Source organism: Ixodes scapularis, unplaced genomic scaffold (assembly GCF_016920785.2).
Source record: "Ixodes scapularis isolate PalLabHiFi unplaced genomic scaffold, ASM1692078v2 PGA_scaffold10__122_contigs__length_95168666, whole genome shotgun sequence".
Classification (NCBI taxonomy): Eukaryota; Metazoa; Arthropoda; class Arachnida; order Ixodida; family Ixodidae; genus Ixodes; species Ixodes scapularis.
In genome coordinates, this window is record NW_024609836.1 from 67,644,124 (window position 1) to 67,664,895 (window position 20,772).

Below are 20,772 nucleotides of genomic sequence, written 5' to 3' on the forward strand. Positions count from 1 at the left end.
GGGATAGAATGCGAAAGTTTGAGAACGTGACGTTACATGGATCGAAAGAGAATTGAGGAAAAACGGAACTTTCTCAGTAAGCTGACGCCCCCATATATAAGCCTAAGTTCCCCGTGAAAACAAAAATGCATCGTGGGCGCCTGTAGCATCTATTTCAGTGAAACAAACTTGTCAGCACGAAAGAAAACAACATTGCCATTCTTGCTGACAAGTGTTTTCCACTGGTCTAAATCCCCCGAACTTTCACGATATAAGTACTTGTTTTGACGATATTAGGCTTCGGTGGATTGACGATATTAGGCTTAGGTGGACGTCAGCTCATGGAGAAGTTAATTTTTTTTTTCTCAATTATCTTAATTTGGGTGATGTCGTCATCTTCGCGGAGTTTGAGCTTTCTGCGCTGAATAGTTTATTTACCCGGCCAAAAAACACGGTTCTTTTTCCTCGGGACCTCCATGTGTATCTCCCTTCCACGCAATCGGACACGAAACTAAGTAACACTCATCCCGTGTAACGATTGCTTCCACGAGGTATGGACTCCCTCCCGTAAACCGCTGTAAGGCGCAACAGCGGCCTGCTCTTGACAGCCGCTCAGTTACGGCTTGACCTAATTTCGCTGTCAGCTGTTTGAGTTACCGTTCCAGGTAGACAGTTAACAAATGTTGCCCAGGCACAGACCGTAGAAACGTGTGATGTGGGCACAACTCCGACAGGGCTAATATATCTTCTCTGAATGTGCTTAAAGGCATGTACGAGTTAGTATGTCGTTTGCGTGGCGTGTTCTTTTTTCCCAAATTTAACTTTGCTAAAAAAAAAAAAGATGTGCCAGAGCGTTGCGAATATTTGCTCCGGCGTTTGTGCCATTGTAGTCAATTTCTAAGTATAATTTTTTTGCTTGATCCGTTGTATTTCTTTTCGGCAGTTTGGCCAATTATCCATCTGAGAAAGTCATGTTATAAATTTTTTATTCTAAAACGATGTAACTCAAGGAAGTGTAAACGAACTCTCCTACCATAGTCCCGTGAGGAACTGACAGTATTTTGGAAGAAGTAATTACCGTAATATTCCGAGTCACCGCCCACCCCACTTTTTGGGCAATTACCGATTTCCTGAAAAAAAAAAAAGAAAAAAAAAACGAACACCGAGTGATCGCCCACCCCTACGAATACCCCAACGCAGACTCTGCGATCCGCGAACATTCCTCCTACCCGAATGACGTGGCCGCGGACCTTGCGGTTGGAGGACGTCCGCGACAAAGTAAAACGAAGGACGGAAAGACATTTCTGTTTACTGATTTTCTCCCCAATTTCTGCGACTCCGAAAAGTCGCAGAGTATAAGGTCAAAGTCCGTCTCCACCGAAATAAGGTCACCGAAAACCCTCTGCTTCTCCCGGAACGTCGCGACCGCGGTTGGTATGGTTGTGCGATGTTTCAGAAAAAGCCAACGGGTAAACACACTAAACATGAGGAAGATACACAGAAAGGGGGGGGACGGACAACAATGACTTCCAACGAGCAACAACATTTATTGACCCGAAGTTTGCATATATAGGTGAAGGAGGGGAGGGTGAAAGATGCCACAGTGGAAGGGGTAGAAGCAATGGTAAACAAAGATTTGCTGGAACGCCGCTCACAGACGTGTGTAAAGCGCTCCCTTTCGAGCTCCATGTTCGTGGTGTAATCCACGCTACGCAGCGATGCCGCTTCAACCCGCGTTGATAGCACGCCGCGCACGAACGGACTCACGCATGTGTATATGCACCAAACAAGAAAGTTGCACAAGATCCTGCTCCTTGTGGCTGACAAGGCACCCGACTCGGCCCGACTCCAAAGTATTTGCCAACGCGATCGCCGTCTTTCCCGCCTCCCCAGCTTCGCTCTTCATCGCTTCTCGCCCGCGGGATCGCTCGCTCGCTCGTTGCGCCTGGTTGGTTTTTCTTTTTTCTTGTTGACTCCTTTTTTCCCCCTTTTTTTTTAATATCGAAGAGAACATTGGCAGTGTTAGGAACGTGCTTTCACGAAAGAAACGTTCGCGCTGTATGCCGATCGGCGGTCTCCATATCGCGCATATGCAAGCAACGGACTTTGCTATTGTAAAACATGCTTTCATGAGCATTTGTTGCATAAAACAATGAAACAATTCGAGTTTGTGTTTAATCTATCTCTTGTGCAGCCGCGCTAGATATATGTACAAAAAAAAGAAGAAGACATGGCCCACCCCACTTTTTTTATGAATTTCAGGCAGCAGGGGGGTGGGCGATGACTCGGGATATTACGTTAGTCTGCACGCCCCACGTTTCTTCAGCCGCCAGAACCAACTGGCCTAGACCGCCACTTTGCTGCAGTTTGATTCAAGATTCGCCAACTTCTTCTCGTTCCTGATGCTTTTTTTATTCATTGGTGCTTCTATACAGTATTTGCCCAATATCCTTTGTACCAATATAATTAAAGTTATACAGAAGAGCGGGACGATGACAGACATGTGCAGGCTGCCGTCCCTCCCCTTTGCTTAGTTTTCAGCATATAAGTATCTACGTCAACACGATCGTCCAACTCCCCCCTTCCCCCTTTTTTTTTCGTACCAAAACACGATATATTTGCGCTGTCAATAATTCAGTAGAAAGAGGGTTATGTCATTAACCACGTGACCCATAAGAACTAGTACTTGCTTAAAAAAACGAACAGCGGGCTGGTAACTATCACACATAAAGATATGCCGTATCTTCTATTTAATTGCAGTAAATACCTTGGCTTCTCGAAAATAGCGGGAAACAATATTCGCGTTTTCCAGTTGAGTATTCGATACCATTAAAAAAAAATGCTTTTCAGTCTGGCAAACTTCCTTTTGAAGCTGTACTGTTGCTATTTCAAAACGTTATGAAATAAAACAATATTTTAATTAGTTACGGTGTGATCATAGATGTATGTATTAGCTCTTCTCTTCTTGGGTGTTGCTCCTCTCATATCATGACATTAGGCAGTTTTAGTAGATCGTTTCGCAAACTCTGAGAACGATACCACTACACGATGCATGCACGAAGGCGGAGAGTATTGGGTACTGTTATCGGAACGATGGACTAAAACTCCCCAAACGAACGATTGACTAAAACTCGGGGAGTTTTACTAAAGCTCCCCAATGGGAAGTGTTACTAAATATCTCCAAAGAGAGCTTTAGTAGATTCTTCCGATAACGATATCCGATAACGATACGATGCATGGGCAAAGACATCGCGGCGGAGAATCGGGTATAGTTGTCGGAAATATTTACTAAAACTCACTATTATTGTGACTTGGTAGGCTAAAGTTGTGCTCAAGATGCTCGCGAAACCTGTTGGGTCCGGTGGAAAATGATCGTCAGCGTATTATTATTATTATTATTATCTCACAGCATTGTACTTCAGTCGTATTCGTCAACCCATTCATGGTTGCTCTGATACAATTGTTTTAAATTAATCTAACTTCTGTCTGCAAGTCTTTTTTTTTTTCAAGTTATGTTGAAACCTAGGTTGTCTTGAAAAAACTGCTTAATGAATTTCTTCCTGAAGTTTTTTTTTTGTAATTGATTACGTGGGTTTATACGTAAAACAAATCCCCTTGTACATCTGACCTCGGCCATATGAAGAAACAAATCCGTCGGTAGCTATCGTCGCACACACCTAATCTGCACCATTATGAGTGTTTCGTCGGAGCGCGAGACAGGTCAAGGCTTATAGATGGTTCGGTGTAATTAACTGATTATGGTAAGCAGCAATCACTTGGGTATAGGAGATGGCGGCTGCTGCAACGTTTCAGAGATGTGAAATGTGCGGATAACCTCTTACGAGTCCAGAATACACACCCCCTAGGGTGTGTATTCTAGACTCGTAGGTACTCGTAGGTACTCGTAGGTACTCGTAGGTACTCGTAGGTACTGGAACAAATTCACATCCACATATACAAGTTTTTTTGTTTTCTTTCTTGGCTCAGGTGACGAACGTGTTGGTCATCCGCGAGGGTCTCCGCCTTTCCGCCTGCTTTCTTCCTAGCCACGCGATGACGTAGCGCAAGCGCACTGGCGACCAATCTCCGAGGGAGGCGTCCGCCATTAAATTGCAAACGATCTCGATCAATCCAACAATCTAGGCTCTCTAGGAACAAGAGGCGACAGAGGCGCCGCCGTGCTCCTTTTCCATTGCCATATTTGAGGGCGATGTTTAGTGCGCATGCTCAGAACGAACATGGGCTGCTAAGACCGGTCACCTCGATGGCGCGGAATGCACGTTGCCAAATAACTGTGGAAGGTAACCGTCAGCACGCGCTCAGCAGTCGCGCCCACAGATCTGACCGCGAGTGAATACTCCCTATTCGTGACGAGAAAGTCGCGAGGGTCGCTGCTGTTTTCCTTACTGTGGGTATAAGGAAAAGCACGTGCTACCCACGCGGTTATGTTTTGATTTTTATAGTGAATAGAAGCTTACCATTGCACGTGCTTGCACCAGCAGAGAGAGTTAAAGTATCCTAACTCTAAGTTGTAAAAAAAAAAAAAAAAAAAATTACCCAGCGGCGATATTTAAACTTCTCGCCGCGAATAGTGTGATAACTGAGGTGAAGTGTAACTGCATTTAAAGGGGACTTAACTGCGGCTAAGGGTGCCCGTGTAACATGGATTGCTGTATGTACCCTCTGAAGCTTCGAAAGAAGGAGCAAGAAATTATCAATTCTATTTCCTGTGGAGATGGTCAAATGTGCTTACAATTTATTCCGCTTTTAAAAAAACACGATTCTTAGCGTTCATTTCTTTTTTTTCCTGCACACTTAGGGGATCTGCAATTGCTTCGATCCCGTGTTTATCATATCACAGGTCCAAGGTATAAATACAGAGGGGGAATGGGGGAGGGGGGGGGGGGTCCATGAGACAGTCGGTCTTGGAAGGTTACAATAACGCAGATAGCGCGCTGCTGCGGTCTAGTCAATGGATGACCTTCAATAGACAAGAATAGTCGCCACATATTTTTTTTTCTTTTTTCTCTCTCGCTCGTATTTTATCGCGATATTAGCACTCGACGGGGCTCGGGACCGCGGAAACAGCGACGATTGGACCAGTTTGCGCTGGTGAGAGAACCCGGGACTTGGGAAATGATACTCGGCGTATTACACCATGTATAACGTATGCAGTGCCTCCCCTTCTCCCACACCGCCGCTTCGCTAGCGACTTTAATACCCTAAATTTGAAAAAAAAAAAACAAAAAAAAAACAGTATCCAGTTGAAATAAAATCATAAAATCTAAAGGTAACACCCATTTTCTCGCAAACGGGTGAGATTTGTTGGTCAAAGTACCCAGTGAGTGTTCAAAAGCTATTCAGGTAGCACGTGAACTAATGGTGTCCAGGACAGGCGGTGACAAGTTACGCCTGATGTAGAAGGCACAAAGCAAAAAACTCGAACATTGGACTTTTTTCTTTATGTGGCCTAATTTCGGTACAAGTCTTCCATCTCTCGAGACCAGTCAAAGTTCAATAAAACGTGATATAAATGAGATCAAACTCCATATTATTAGGCCGAACATTAATTACGCTCTTACTCGCAGAACCGCCGAGAAAGCAACCGTGTGGATCGGGCGTCTCATTCGGGACATTTTTATGCAAGACCGTTCACATCACATGTATTGTTGATTACGCCTGCTCTACGGACTTGGTAGACCAGCACCGAATAGCAATCGAGTGTCGGGCCATGTTTTCACGCTGCCCGCCCCAACGTATTTCTTCTCCACAAGCCGAAAAACAAAATTGGGTTCTGTGTATGTTTATACAAACTAGAACTTGGCCCGCCTCAACGGGCGACGAGTCTCCCAGCTGTAGATGAGAATTTAGCCAGTGCAGTACAACCGCTAGCCTGGGCTCTTTAACGTGCATCACGCAGTAGTGATACACGACCGCACGCCGGTACGATGCTCATCAAGATCGAAACGGGCAGGGGTGGGGATTGAATCCAGCATCCTGGGTTCTGCAGCGCGAGGTTCACAAGCCGACTTGTCACAGAACTCGTCAGGGGCACTGCCTTATTTCTTGATTGGTCCACGTCCGCGTAGCGATTCAATACCGTGGATATGGTACATGGTGGTGTTTATTTGGCGTGTTTTTATCTGTATCCGACTATAGTCTAATAGTGACAAATGAGGAATGAAGCGTCACAGGTCTTGTTCTCGTCCGCTGAAGCGAGATATCGTCACATGGCTCCTCAGTCGGTTAACCTCTTCGTCTTTCCAATAAAGTGTCTTTATTCTGGTACACTCTGAGAGCGCCGCCAAAATCTCCGAGATATCAATTTTTGGAACTGCGGTTTGTCTTGTTAATTTTCCCGGTTTGTGAGTTCCCTCAGAGCAGAAGACGTACAGAAGATTCTGGTGTTCATCGCCTCGTCATTTGACGCGGCGCGCGCCAGATGCCTTCATGGCCTTTCATGGTGGGCTACTTGTCTTTCAGCAGCGGCACGACTTTCTTGAGCGAAAATGTATAATCTAACACTCATAATACTTGTACCTCTGTCGCTCCGCCGCGGGTTGGCCCAAGCTTAGAATCGCTGGCTCGAAGACAATTACATGAGCCCGTTGTACCGATGAACGCAGTGGACGAACGCCTCAAGCCGCACGAGACACTCTAAATGAATTCCCCAATTTCGTCCGCAAATCTCGGAACCGCGATTTAGGAAGATATATTTTCTAATTGACCCTCGGGTTGAAGTTCGGCTTGGGCTATAATCCATGATTATTCAGCAAGGGTCGTGGATTCGCATTTTCTGTCTTTACCTGCACCATTTCCCATTAACCATCCGTTCCGTCAAAGAGGAGGAAACGAAGGGATGCCCAGCCCGGTCCCCGACCACCCGTTCGGGGTCGTCCTCAAGGTGATATCCCTCTTTCTCATCGTCATCACCCTGCCCTTCTCCCTCCTTCTCTGCCTGGTCGTCGTACAAGAATTCGAGCGGGCCGTCATCTTCAGACTGGGCCGGCTGCAGCCAGGAGGAGCCGCCGGTCCGGGTCTCTTCTTCATCATCCCGTGCATCGACGAGTACCGTGTGGTAGACCTGCGGACCGTGGTCTTCAACGTGTGTCCACAAGAGATCCTTTCCAAGGATTCGGTGACGGTAGCCGTAGACGCCGTCGTCTACTACCGCGTCTTCAATCCGGTCGCCGCCACCGTCAACATCAAGGACCACGCCCGGTCCACCATTCTTCTGGCCGCCACCATCCTGAGGAATGTGCTGGGGACCAAGATGCTGTCCGACGTCTTGTCGCAGAGGGAATCCATCTCGCGTACGATGCAGACGCTTCTGGACGTGGCCACAGATCCGTGGGGGGTGAAGGTCGAGAGGGTGGAGTTGACAGACGTCCAGCTGCCCGCTCAGATGCAGAGGGCCATGGCCGCCGAAGCGGAGGCCGTGCGAGAAGGGAGGGCGAAGGTTGTGGCGGCCGAAGGTGAGCAGCGGGCAGCCGTGGCGCTCAGGAATGCCGCTAACGTGATAGCTCAGTCTCCAGCTGCGCTTCAGCTCAGGTACCTGCAGACGCTCGGAACCATCTCGGCGGAAAAGAACTCAACAATCGTGTTCCCGTTGCCTCTGGAGCTGTTGCAGACTCTGCTTTTCAGATAGATAGGAGGATATAACCACCGATTTAGTTTTGGGCTTCTTTTGTCGGAAGGAACCATTGGAGATACGACGTCGCATTTACGAAAGCAACGTCTGTAACCCTTTATTTAAAAAAAAGAAGAGGTTGGGAAGCACATGAGATTTGCGTAAATATCTGCTTGTTTGACCTTTTCCGCTGCACGTCATATTCCGCGATACAGTTACCTCTTCGTGATAATCCTTCACAAAGGCCGATTGTAGTCACCGCACCTCCGCACAGTCACATAAGTCACTCGCTTGCCACAAATGGAAATTATTTGAGAAATAAGCACGTACTGCGTAAGGAACTCGCAGCTTTGAACGTTAGTGGTATACCGCGGTATAATAATCGAATTCCGTTTTAGAACAACTTGAAGCTCTTGGAAAACTCGGGGGCGCACCAAAGTTATCACTTGTGAAGCATGCAGGCACAAAGCTAGCTGTGGTGGAACGCGGATGATTAAACCATTATCGCGTTCCGCCACTGCTAGCTTTGCGCCTGCTTCACGAGTGGTAACTTTGGCGCGCCCCCGAGTTTCCCACGAGCTTCAAGTCGTTGTAACAAAAGTTGATTTAGTGGTTTTCGATGACGCTCAGTAAATTTCTAACTGGAACCATATGTGTATTTTCACTAATTAAAATATTAATTACGAATTTGAATTAATGAACCGACTTGTCGCAAAGATTAGCCACCCACATAATGTCCCCTGGCCGTAAACTCACCTGCATAAACCGCACAAGTGTGACTTTCACGCCTTTTTTTAAACAAATCTGTAAAGCTTAAAAAAAAACACCCCGTGCATAATGTTTGTGTTTGACTGTATTGTATGTTTGTGTTTGTGTATAATGTTTGCGTTTATTTTTCGTCTGTGTTGTGACGCACCGCCGATGTTGCTGTTTGTGAGAATCAATCAATAAATAAACATAAAGCGCATTGGCGTGACGTCAACGAGTTTGGATCGAAATACGAGGGAGGGCAACTGACGCTTGGACGTCGGCCGGATGAGACGATCGAGGTGGTTGCGAACTTGATATCTTTGGATGTCCGGTGTGTCAGAACAACACCACCTAGATAAGCAGAAGGTCTCCGCACCGTCATCACAGTCGGGTCGATCGAGGCCTGAGATTGGGCACGAGTGCTGCGTCAGTGTTCGGCCGGGGCTTGTGTCCAATCAGCGCGTCGAAGGTCGGACTCGGGACCAATAGCCGAGTTAGCGCGATACGACCGTGATGATGTTTCATGAAGGGAGAGGAGGCGGTGCGGAGGCTTTGATAATTCCAGGTGGTGTTGGTCAGAACCGGCCAGAACCAGTCATATCCGGGGCCAGCAGTTATCGCGGTTGCCCCGACGGCGATATTGAAAGGAGCGCTGTTCGCCGGATTAATTTATTTATATGGTATATTGCTTTCTGCTGTTATTGTCGCTACCCGCGGATACATGGACGCAACCGTGACGCGTCGGATAGAGATATGGTAATTATGATTGGGTCGAAGAAGAAGAAGCAGTGGGATTGGCTGCAGTGGTGCCGAAACGGGGGGGGGGGGGGGGGGGGGGGGGGGTGAAATGTAAACATTACGGGGAAGTCTGTGACTATGCTGAAAGGTTTGTTTGGGCTAGTTGGTTATTTGACATCTTGAGGTAAAAACAGCGCCACTGGACAAGCACGAAGAACAAAAACAGGAGATCAGCACCCGAGTCATGGTGAGGCAAGTGTCAAGTCAAGCCACGGATACGGAATCCAGCCGTTGCATTTCAGAGCGTGTCGACGTGTTAGTCCAATCAAAACCTGTCAATAATCTTTCCCAAAAAACGCAGAGCGGAATATTTGAGAGAAAATTCACTGGCACTGTTGCCGGCAGGTAAGGAAGCCGGATCTATAGTAGTGCAGAGAGAAGAGATTCAGAAGCCGTCCAGTCTGTTTATAAATATAAAGTGTAAAAAAGTGACATTAGTCAGAGTAAAACATTAGGCTACGGGCATATGCAAAAGCTCGAATTAAAAAAAAAAAATTGCCAAAAGCGATTGAAAAAAAAAAAACAGCTTGTGTCTAGATATTTTTTTTTTCTGGAAAGGCGTTTAAGGCCGATTGTCCGCTTAGTTTCAGAAAAAGAAGCGTGGCAAAGATCTTTCGCCCTATTTTTAACAGTTATAACAATATATTCAGAATTAGAAACTCTGACCAAGTCATATAACTTTTAAGTGGAAATAAAAGAAGCCTTTCAGCATTTTTTATCGATGTCAAAGACTCATATTACCCAATTGCACATGAACTGATTCGCAATATTATACTCCATCTCACTAAAACCGTGCAGTACAGCCAAAGCTACAGGAGAGAGAGTGTATGCCAATTTGTCAAAAAGAGGGAAAGGAGGAATGTGAGAGAAGGGCTGGGATTCCCCTGTTTCTCCTTTCCCTCCTCTTGAACAGGTCGGGATACACTCTCTCTCCCGTAGCTCTGGCCGTACTGCACGGTTTTAGTGAGACAGGGTATGGCGGGAAACGGTGACGTTTTAAAAAAAAAAAAATATATATATATATATACACTAAGCTTTTTTTTTACTATTTGCCTATTTTGGCTCGACTTACACAAAATGGCGTAACGACATCTTTATTAAAAAAATAGAGGATATGCATCCCCAGCATAGCCCCGATCTTGAGTGATATATGTCTAGCTACTATTGACAGGGTAATTCTAGGTCGGCTGCGAGACACACAAGTAGCCAATATTTTCATATTTGTCGATGATTTTCTTGTGCTTTTAGATTGTGAACATCAAAAAATTGATTCCCAGTTTTCTCAGACTGTGGCTGTTTTTAAAGATTGCCTCGCGCCTTCGCGATTGACGTATGAGTTGCCCGTGAACAATGCTTTCAAATTTTTATACTCGGACATGTATTCTTCAAGTGGACATATAGCAAGCCCATCCTGTCCTTTAGTTCAGCACACTCGGGGATCGCGAAGAGAGGAATTGTTAACTCATATTTTATCTCCGCATTGTCAAAGTCCCGCAAGCATCTCTTAACAAAGTTTTTTCTTGTCTGTTTAGTCAGATAGACAGATTTCTGAGTACCGGTTATCCTCAGATAATTTTAACGTCGGTGACAGAAAGGCTGATAAAGAAGTTAAAAAAAAAAAAAAACATTCAACTGCCGATGAACGCCCAAGGATTCGTAGTAAGAAAATATTTGTTGGCCCTTACCGGCAAATGGGTCCCACAATTTAAAGAAAATAGAACAAATGGTAGACGTAGAAGTCGTTTTTTCCGCGTCAGAAAGGCCGTCCGTTTTTATGTAAAGAAGTCAACGTAATCTAAGACGGAGGAACTAAAGGAAATTGCACGAGGAAGCACCGTCAGCCTTTTATCAAATGTCAGGAATGTGTTGTTTCCAATTCCCTTGTTATGGCGAATAAAAATAGCGCAAAAAAAGAGGACAATTCTCAAAGGAAGTAAACGGAAGAAGCGATGACTTACAACTGGGTTAACATGAAGAAAACATGAACCCGAGTAATCCTAAACATGCCACTATGCTAAGTCTGTATATAAGATATATGCTCTTTTTAATATAACGCAATCGACGGTGCACTGACGCGCGTGCCTTCTGCATATTGCGCCATAAGGAATGCTTCCGTCATTTCACGAGTTTTTCTTTGTTTTGCGGTCGCGTCACAACCTCTATGTCAGCAATGTTTGGTGCACACGCACATTAAGCAGTGCACTTCCGGTATGTGCATTGAGATACGACTGGAAGTACACAGCACGACGCTTTTCTGCACCGGTGCTCGCGACTGCAGGTGCACCACACCTTCAAAGAAGCAGGATAATTAAAAAAAAAAGAATAAAGAGTAGAGATGAGCTGACCAGAGAAATAACGGAAGCCTACGAGATAAACGAGTAAAAAGACAAATGTGTCAGCATGCCATCCGTCACCCTCTCAGATAAGGAGTTGCAGTATTTGGCGTAGGTTAAAATATGCAAGCTCTTGTAACGCACTAGCTTTATCTGGTTTCACAGATGCCAAGATTGCTCGCGAGTTTTTTTGTTTTTTTTTTTGTTCTTTTGCGTATTTAGTTTGTTTTTGCGTTGCTTAAAGGGACACTGAACCTAGGACTCTTTCATTTTATACTTCGATTAGGGCAGGCAAATCTCAATATAAACGTTCGTAGAAAAAAAAAATTGTTTGCCCAATATTTACGCTCAAATACGAATCTTTCGACTTGCGGGTGGAACCGAAATTGTACCAATGTGGGATGATAATGATGATAGCGTTTGTACAAAACTTAAGCGACTTAAGTGTGACGATCGCGCTTGCGAAAGTGATTCAATGATTTAGCATAGCGGAGCTGTGATGGGTTATACACCTCTTCATCTCAGTAGTTACCCGACCGGCGGGTAGAGGGCGCCGCCGCACTCGCCGCCTTTGGGTGGCTTCAATTTGATTGGTTTCGGTTTCAATGCTCTCGCGCTGTGTTTGTGTTATGTCAGTTTCGGATAATTTCGTGAAGAAAATGGGCCGGTTATAGCGCACAACTGATAAAACTGTGGTACTGAGCCAATTTGAGAACCACAAAGTAGTTTCGGGTCCTTTTCGCGGGCTTTTTTACGGACACTTCACGATGCATCTGGTGATCACGCTCGGCGGCGAAACGGCTATGATGCACAAGGAGGATTCCAATTATCTAGGGCCGTAACCACTGACCCTAGTCTTCATAAAAATAAAAAAATAAAGAGGATATTGAGTAGGTGTACAGTAAAAAGTCAGGTCCACAAACTGATTAAAAACCTTCTGAATCGTCGCGAAAAACACATAAAGTCGCCAGCTCACTGCTCACTATCTGATTTTCGCGGACACCAACTTTTTATGAACTCCAGAGGCTTGAAATATATCCTATAATGAACGAAGATAATCTAAAAAAAAAAAAAGAAGTGATATTGTCTTGTGCTGTTTTCCTTAACGAAATTAATTACTCGAGATATATTTCGATAGTCCGTCCTAGGTCGGGTGGGAAACTCCTTTAGCTATTGACGCTGCTAAAGTACTTATTAAAAACGTTTCACAAAGTTGGCATTAGACAATGAGCTATTTATTTTACTGACATTTGATTAAGACGTGCTTGGCACATGAGATAAGTCACAGGCCCATCAATTGAAGTCTGGAATGTTGTCTTTGTGCAAATTTAGCCAAATAAAATTAAAGGGTCAGAGAGAACTGATCTCCCGTACCTTTGGCTGAAGTCGAATACAAGAGTCGAATACAATACTTCATGAGCCTGCATAGACAGATCTTCATGGAAACTGATGCGATCTACTATCAACAACGCTCACATCAGGTTATTTCTTTATATACTGCTTCTTTGCGGCATAACATAATGTGAGCTCAAGGCACTTCCAAGCGGCCTGTGACAGATTTTTTTTTTTTTTTTTTTTTCAGAGTGGTCTTTGTGTTAAAATAATTAAAATAAATACATTCCATTTCGTGTTAAAAAATGTCAACACCCTTTAATGACTGCAGATATGGGACCGAACATGGTGTACAGTTTGTCTAAGTTCATAAATAAATCAAGCAAATTCAGGTGTTATGTCGTGAACAAACAAATCACCTGATGTGGACGTTACCATTACCCCGAGCATCAGATAAAATGTGAGTTAAACGTTCGTTACTTGTATATCTTATATGCCCCATATAATTAAAAACAACTATTTTAAATTTGTTATGAAGCCAAGGCACGAGACTCTCAGGAAAAACACATAGCTTCATATACTGAGTGTTTTAGTTACATTCCTTAAGATGCTAAGTGCGCGGCTATACATGTACATTGCACTATACTTATTTCAATTATTCCGCCACTATCACTGAGCGAACTTCAGTTATCATAAATAGTTGGGCTCAATATGCGCCAGGGCTGACGCTGATTCCTGTACATCTTCCCTTCTCACATGTATCCAGTACGCCGACGGTGAAAGTAGTACAAATATGTTACAAAACAAACTGCAGATGTCGTCGTGCACATTTATGGCATGCAATTAAGGTGTAAATGTAAGCATCGGCCGGCAATTGACAATAAGGCGAGAAACGCGGTGAAAAGCGGCGAAAAATGCGAATGCAACGCCTTCGGCAAGGCGCGGAGGGTAGAGTGGAGCGACGCCTTGAAGCTACCTTATGGCGGCCGCGTCACGTGATTTCAAGATGGCAGCGCCCATGAGACGGAGGCTGAAAAGGTCTATTAGCGATGTGCGCGGCCAAAAGCGTCGCTGCGGTCAGCTTTCCACGATTGGCCAAACCATGGGCATATGAGCATTGTCAGATTGTCAACTTTGACGGTGTCAGTTTCGGATTGCGATGGCTCCTAGCTTCTACTGTGCTTTTTAAACACACCATCAAACTCGCGGTCGCACCCGATGGTAAGTAGCCAGAATAACAACTGGTGACGTCACGGCGAGGCAAAACCCAGTCGTGACGTCACGGAGGGAAGCCATAAGAGGGCGCCACCGAAACATCTCGGCGCTAATAGCGGGGCGGAGAGCCATCGATAAGGCAGCGCCAGCTTGCACCGCAGGGGATAAAAGGTAAAAGAAGTACATCGAGGGGCTTCGCAATCCAACCATAGCTTCACTGCTGCCTGCCTTCAATGTTTCGAGCTCAACGTACCGTGACAAATTTCGTTGTGGCTAACAAGGAAATGTTCATTGTACGGCACTTCACGACTATGATCAACGGTGAAGACATTTTCTTTTTGAGTGTTCACAGAGCGGCGAAGTGCCGCTGTGGCGCTGCTGCGGGCTTATCGATGCTAACGCTGCGTGCTGAACATCCTTGCCGTTTTCTCCCGATGGACGAAGCGAGCGAATGTCACACCTCCCCTTATAGCCTACCTGTTATGTACTTACAATTAATTACGTTCAAGGCTATTTACATATTTACAGGTCACGTTAGTCGGGACAATCATTGTGGACCAGCAGATCGATCAGCGTCAGGGTCAAGCTGCACGAGCCATCTCGAAGATTCGCCGCTCGTCGTCGTCTTCCATGTGACGCGACGGCACGCTGCCGAGCAGGGGCATATATCATACCCGTGCCACACGGGCAACTCGAATGTCATTTACAACGAATGACATTTGAGTGGACGGCCGATCAGCGCGCGACACTCCGGGCGTAGCGCATTCCACGCGCGACAGATTGCGAGCTGATTCGCCGGATCACTCAAATGCCATTCGTTGTAAATGGTATTCCAGTTGCCTGTGTGGCACGGATATTACACTCCTCCCTACTTGACTAAGGTACATAGTCATTGGGAGAAGTAGGGTGGCGTGAGCCTCTTTGAGGTCTCGAAGAGGTACTAGGGGAACCGTTGCCGAACCAGGTGTTGTCCCCTTCTTCGTCCGTCGTCTCCGGTTTTCAAAAATGTGTAACATCAACCAGCTCGCCTGCCTACTTACTTTATCTCCAGGTAGTATGACGGCTGGTGTAGCATCGGAACTAACGCCTTCTAGCTGGTCAACATGGCGACGCCAGGATCGTCCATCTTTGGTTTCGAGCATGTAGGATAGTGGACCGGTCACGGCTGTGACTATTCCGGGGGTCCACTTGGCACCAGACAAGTAATTCCTTGCATAAACATTTTCACTGGCGGTAGTCTTGTCTACTTTCCTTCCTGGAGAAACTTGTTCTCTTGTTTCCATGATGAATGGAACTGGGAATCTGGGAGTAGACGACCTAATCTTCAGATGTCGGTTAATTAATAGCTCCGCAGGACCCCTGCCCCTGCCCGTAGAGGAATGTGGCAGTATGTGTTGGGGGATGAAACAAAAACCAGCGAAAACAGGCCGTACTTGAAAAGAAGTTGAAATATATTGAATATGAATATTCCTTTTGTATTCATCATTATTTTGTCCACATTTGAAATACGCGCGTAAGGTATTCAGAATATATCATAAATATTGTTCAAAAAAGATTTTAGATATACCAAAAACATAATTCCTTCCCACTCAAGATGCCATTTGTGTATTAAAAACCGGCTACACAATTTTTTATTGTTATTTTGTTAGTAAATGGTTCCCTGTGATATTTAAGCACCACTAAATACCATCCCACAACTACACATTAGAGACGAACACAAACGCAAACACCATGACGCACTGAACACGTGAATCACAGTCCCCTTGACTGCTCTGGAGCCTTATATAGCCTACATATTGAAGGTGCTCTAGAGCCTTCTATAGCCTACATATTGAAGGTAATCATTTGGCTGCACTTATTAAGGTTACCATTATCCCATCTGCTCCTCGGGAGTCTGTCAAAGAAGAAACAGTGTTTTGAAGTTCGTGGAGGATATCTCTTACTAAGAAGCCTTGGTACAACTAATAATAATTCGGCGCAGTCGCTAAAACAATATCCACAAAAACAGCTCTTAGAAGAAATGTTATTGCTTCTCTGCATAGCACCACTCAGGGCGAAGCGAGTCAAGGCAGTTTCTCCACTTTAAAATAGTTATTTTGCTTTTCTTTACTATAGTTGACCATTTAACATGGGCATTAACGTTACTATACTAAAGTCACTACTCACATCACATACAATGGTGAGTATACACATTCAGCGAACTAACATTGTGCTAACACAACCACGCCAAATATATCTGCACACAGTTCCCGAACTCCGTTTGTGATTGGTGTGCAAAAAACTCATCAGGTGTGTTCTTGATAGAAAAAAAGAAACGATAACATAAATTGGGGTGATTTATCAGTGCGATGCTGCACAACTCAATTGACAAACTAATCAAATGTTGTATTTAGGTACTTTAGTGTACTCCACATCTGCTTGAAATGAACTTCTAGAAGGCGAGCTTTTCAATTCTTTGGTAGTTTAAGTTAAACTACCAAAGTATTTCAGTCAAAAGGTACTTAGAGTATAACACAACAGTATTTACTATTTCCAGGTATTTTAAGAGTATTCTGCGCATATTTTGATCGCCGCGTTTTTATTAGGGTTGGAGTATATTTTGCATGAAATAAATACATATTAAAAAAAATCTACGTGAAAGGCATTTTGTGCTTACTAATTTAGTATTTACATATTTCAGAACGCATGAAGGGAACTTCAAATGTAGTTTAAGTAAAGGTATTAAAAAAAAAAAAATATTTTCAGAAGTATATTTTAGTACTAAGTAAAAAAAAAAAAATTGAAGTATATTTTCGGTCTATTTTTCGTGTACTCACAATTATGAACTGTACTTCAAATACACTCAAATTAGAATGTGGTATATTTCAAACTTATTAGTTTTCGCTAAGGGCGACGTTTACGTCGCCTAAATTCATGTGAGTGAGCGCCTCATTCACCATTCGTTCGGCCTGGTCATTCGATGCAGATTGGTAAGGTGCCACTGCCACGTGTCGAATTTGGTTATAGCTCTTAAATTCTTTGAATTTGGCCGAAACGAAGGCTTGGCCGTTATCACTTACAATGACATCTGGTACTCCGTGCGTGCACGTAACATCCTCAGTTTCTGAACGACGGCTGAGGAAGACACAGTATTCATGAGAATGAATCGACCACGACCAAAAAAGATATTTCCTTTGAAGGGTCTCGCAAAGTCAGTCTGTACCCGAGATCAGGAATCGTGAGTCGTCTCCCAGGGATGTACTGGTGCCCGCGGCATTGACGGTCTGTGTTCTTGGCACGCAGAGCAACTTGCAGCCTTTTCTTGGTCGATGCCAGGCCCCCAGACTGTACTTCGTGCTAGTGCCTTCATTCTTACAATGCCTGGATGGGCTGTGAGCAGAACGTCGAGTACGGTGTCTTGTGCCACCTTCTGTATCACAAAACTGCTTCCCCAATGATGCATCCCTTGTAAGCTGATAGTTCATCTCTTCCTATTACGTATGGCTTGAAGTTTGAACTCGTCAGGTGGTCACCCGTGCTTGATCCAGCGCTTAACTTGTGCAAGCACAGAATCTTTTCTCGTGGATGATGCAATTTTCTTAGAGTTCCAAAGCTGTTCGGGTGTGGTTATTATGAAAAATCCTTAAAAGATGCACTAACATTGTTTGGGCGGGTGAGTTATACGGCCAGGGGGACATCATATAGGTGGCTAATCTTTGCGATAAGTCGGATAATTGACTAAATTTCCTGAATTAACTTTTAATTATTAAAAATAATCTTATGGTTACCTTCTGAGCATAATCGAAAACCACTGTATCAGTCAATTTTAGAACGACTTGAAGCTCGTGGGGAACTCAGGGGCGTACCAAAGTTGTCACTCGTGCAGCAGGCGCAAAGCTAGCAGTGACCAAACGCGAATTATTAGATTATCATAGCGTTCCGCCACTGCTAGCTTTGCGCCTGCAGTACGAGTGACAACTTTGGTGCGCCCCCGAGCTTTCCACGAGCTTCAAATCATTCTAAAATTGACTGATATAGTGGTTTCCGATTATGCTCAGCATGTTCCTAATTGAAACCATATGATTATTTTACTAATTAAAAAGTTAATTACGGAAGTTTAGTTATTTATCTGACTTATCGCAAAGATTAGCCACATATATGATGTCCCCCAGGCCATATAACTCGGCTGTTCAAACTGCATTAGTGCACCTTTTACGGATTGTTTTGTAATAAATCTGTTCGAATGAAAATGGAACAGCCGGTATTGGTGACTCCATGCGAAATGGACACCGCGTAGTGGCAACGCCGAGAAGCTCAAGACAGGAGGTCATTTTGATTCAGTCGTCTCCTATCGCTGCTTGGTTCTCGTAGGCAGCAGAGAAACAAACATCGTTTCCAGTAATTACTTTTTATGCTTCCGCCGTGTCATTTCTTCGCGCTGACTGAAAAAAGGTTTCTACCGTCGAGAAATCGCCTTACTTTCATATGTAACACCGACTTTACGCTGCAGTGCAAGAAACCTACGGTAATCCGCGCGCTGAACGACGAAAATGACCTGCTTTCGTCCGCCATTTTGCCTGATCAGCGCGCCCCCTATAGTTGACTGCAGTCGTGAATAATCAGTGCTGAGTCCCGTCTCTTCTTCGTCCTTGACCAGTTTCGCCGTTTTTATCTCGTACTGTAACTGTAGTTCTCTTCACATAAAAAATCAACACATAACGATGTTTTTTTTTTTTTATTTATTACATGGACGCGCGATGCTGTGCACATAAAATGGTAAAACAACTGACGTAAATATAAGTGCAAATAACGGTATACGAGTGAGCTGTTTGGATCTATAGGCAAACTGTATTCAGACCTGAGCGTGACGAGGTAATGACCGACTGTGCTCCAAGGTTTGTCGACTTCGTCTCCAACTGCGTGTCTAAATAGTTGTTTTAATTCACGAGTAGCGCTTCCACCGCCAGGTGCGCGATCTCGTGAACATCATGTCAGTGGGAAGTTTTCAGGTGGTTTTGCGACGGGGGACGAGAAAACGAGTCGCAAACTATTGCTAAACCAGCGCTGAGTTAGTCTGGCCAGTGTCAATTAATCAGGTATATTTCTACGAAACAAACGTACCCGACTCGACGCACAAAATTAAAAAAAAACTTACTAACAAATAAGGTTACGTATTTTTAAAACCTCTGAATGTAATCAGTGGATGACACGTGTACCGTTTAAATAATGAAACACGCGTGCAAACATCGTGTCGCAACCTATTGCTAAACCAGCGCGGAGTTAGTCTGGCCAGTGTCAATTAATCAGGTATATTTCTACGAAACAAACGTACCCGACTCGACGCACAAAATTAAAAAAAAAAACTTACTAACAAATAAGGTTACGTATTTTTAAAACCTCTGAATGTAATCAGTGGATGACACGTGTACCGTTTAAATAATGAAACACGCGTGCAAACATCGTGTCGCAACCTATTGCTAAACCAGCGCGGAGTTAGTCTGGCCAGTGTCAATTAATCAGGTATATTTCTACGAAACAAACGTACCCGACTCGACGCACAAAATTAAAAAAAAAAACTTACTAACAAATAAGGTTACGTATTTTTAAAACCTCTGAATGTAATCAGTGGATGACACGTGTACCGTTTAAATAATGAAACACGCGTGCAAACATCCAACCGAAAAAAAAAAAAAGATTTAAAAATTGGAACCCTCGAAGGATAATTCGACATTAGTTTTCGACCAACGAACCACACCAGGTACAATTACTGTACGGAAATCGTTAATATATATGCTTTTAACGAGCCCATTCATATCAAATGTTTAGAAAAAAAAAACAAAAAAACAAAAAAAACTGGTTTTTTTCTTGGTACAAAAATAAACCACGCGTTGCCGAACACCCAGTCTTCAACCAAATGTATAGAGGTTGGGACCCAATGCCAAAGTTATCAGAGCTTGCCGTTCAGAAGTTTAAATAAATATTCAAAAATGTTCACTGGGAAAATGGAGCCCGTTCCCGGTGACTCCCGAAAATCGCGTATAGCTCTCATTCCGATAACGGCAAGTGCCTAAAACTTTGACACCTGGTCCCAACCGCTATAGATCTACATCATTGGGCAAGGAGTCGGCATTCGGCGATGCGCAATTTATTTTTGCGCTGAGAAAACGAAACAAAAAAAAAACAAGAAAACTTTTCTTCCAAACACTGCGGTATAGATCTTCTGCAAAGCGTGAAGTGCCGTCCGTGGAGCCGAAAAGAATGCCGAGAACGCTGGGTATACGATCGGTTGTAGCAGACGACAGAGGCGACTTCGAAAGCGACGACGAGCGGGCAAGCGCAGGCGAGCAACGGTGCTCTGCACCCTCTCGGTCTTTCAGTGTTACGTTGGTTGCACCTTCAAGACCAATCTGGGAGGTGCACACTAAAAACGTTTACACCCTTTTGGGTGCAAATCAGCTTCTCCCAGGGCTCACACCCTTAGGATGCTTGTGAACGCCCGAAAAATAGGATGCATGCCATCGTAACAGCAACCTATGAATATTTTTATTTCATTTCAATGAAGTACAAATATTAGTGACCATCTGGCAATATTCATGTGTGTAAAAAAAAGAACTAGTTTAAAATGCAAATAAACTACACCGCGCATCTTATCAGAATATTACAGAAAATTTCTTTTCTGAATTTAGGTTTAAGCGTTCAGAGCTAGACTGGAAGTCTAAAGCAGCGGACGCAAATCAAGCATACAATAAATTTCGA

At 44.3% G+C, this 20,772-nt stretch overlaps 1 protein-coding gene across 1 annotated transcript; it reads left to right on the plus strand.

Annotated features, from left to right (window-relative positions):
• The first annotated feature begins 2,259 nt into the window (after positions 1 to 2,259).
• Positions 2,260 to 7,627, plus strand: LOC121834797 (mechanosensory protein 2-like). Its single transcript, XM_042288584.1, has 3 exons — positions 2,260 to 2,276; positions 5,404 to 5,458; positions 6,884 to 7,627. The coding sequence occupies exons 1-3, from the start codon at positions 2,260 to 2,262 to the stop codon at positions 7,625 to 7,627; spliced, it is 816 nt and encodes a 271-aa protein (XP_042144518.1).
• Positions 7,628 to 20,772: the final 13,145 nt, after the last annotated feature.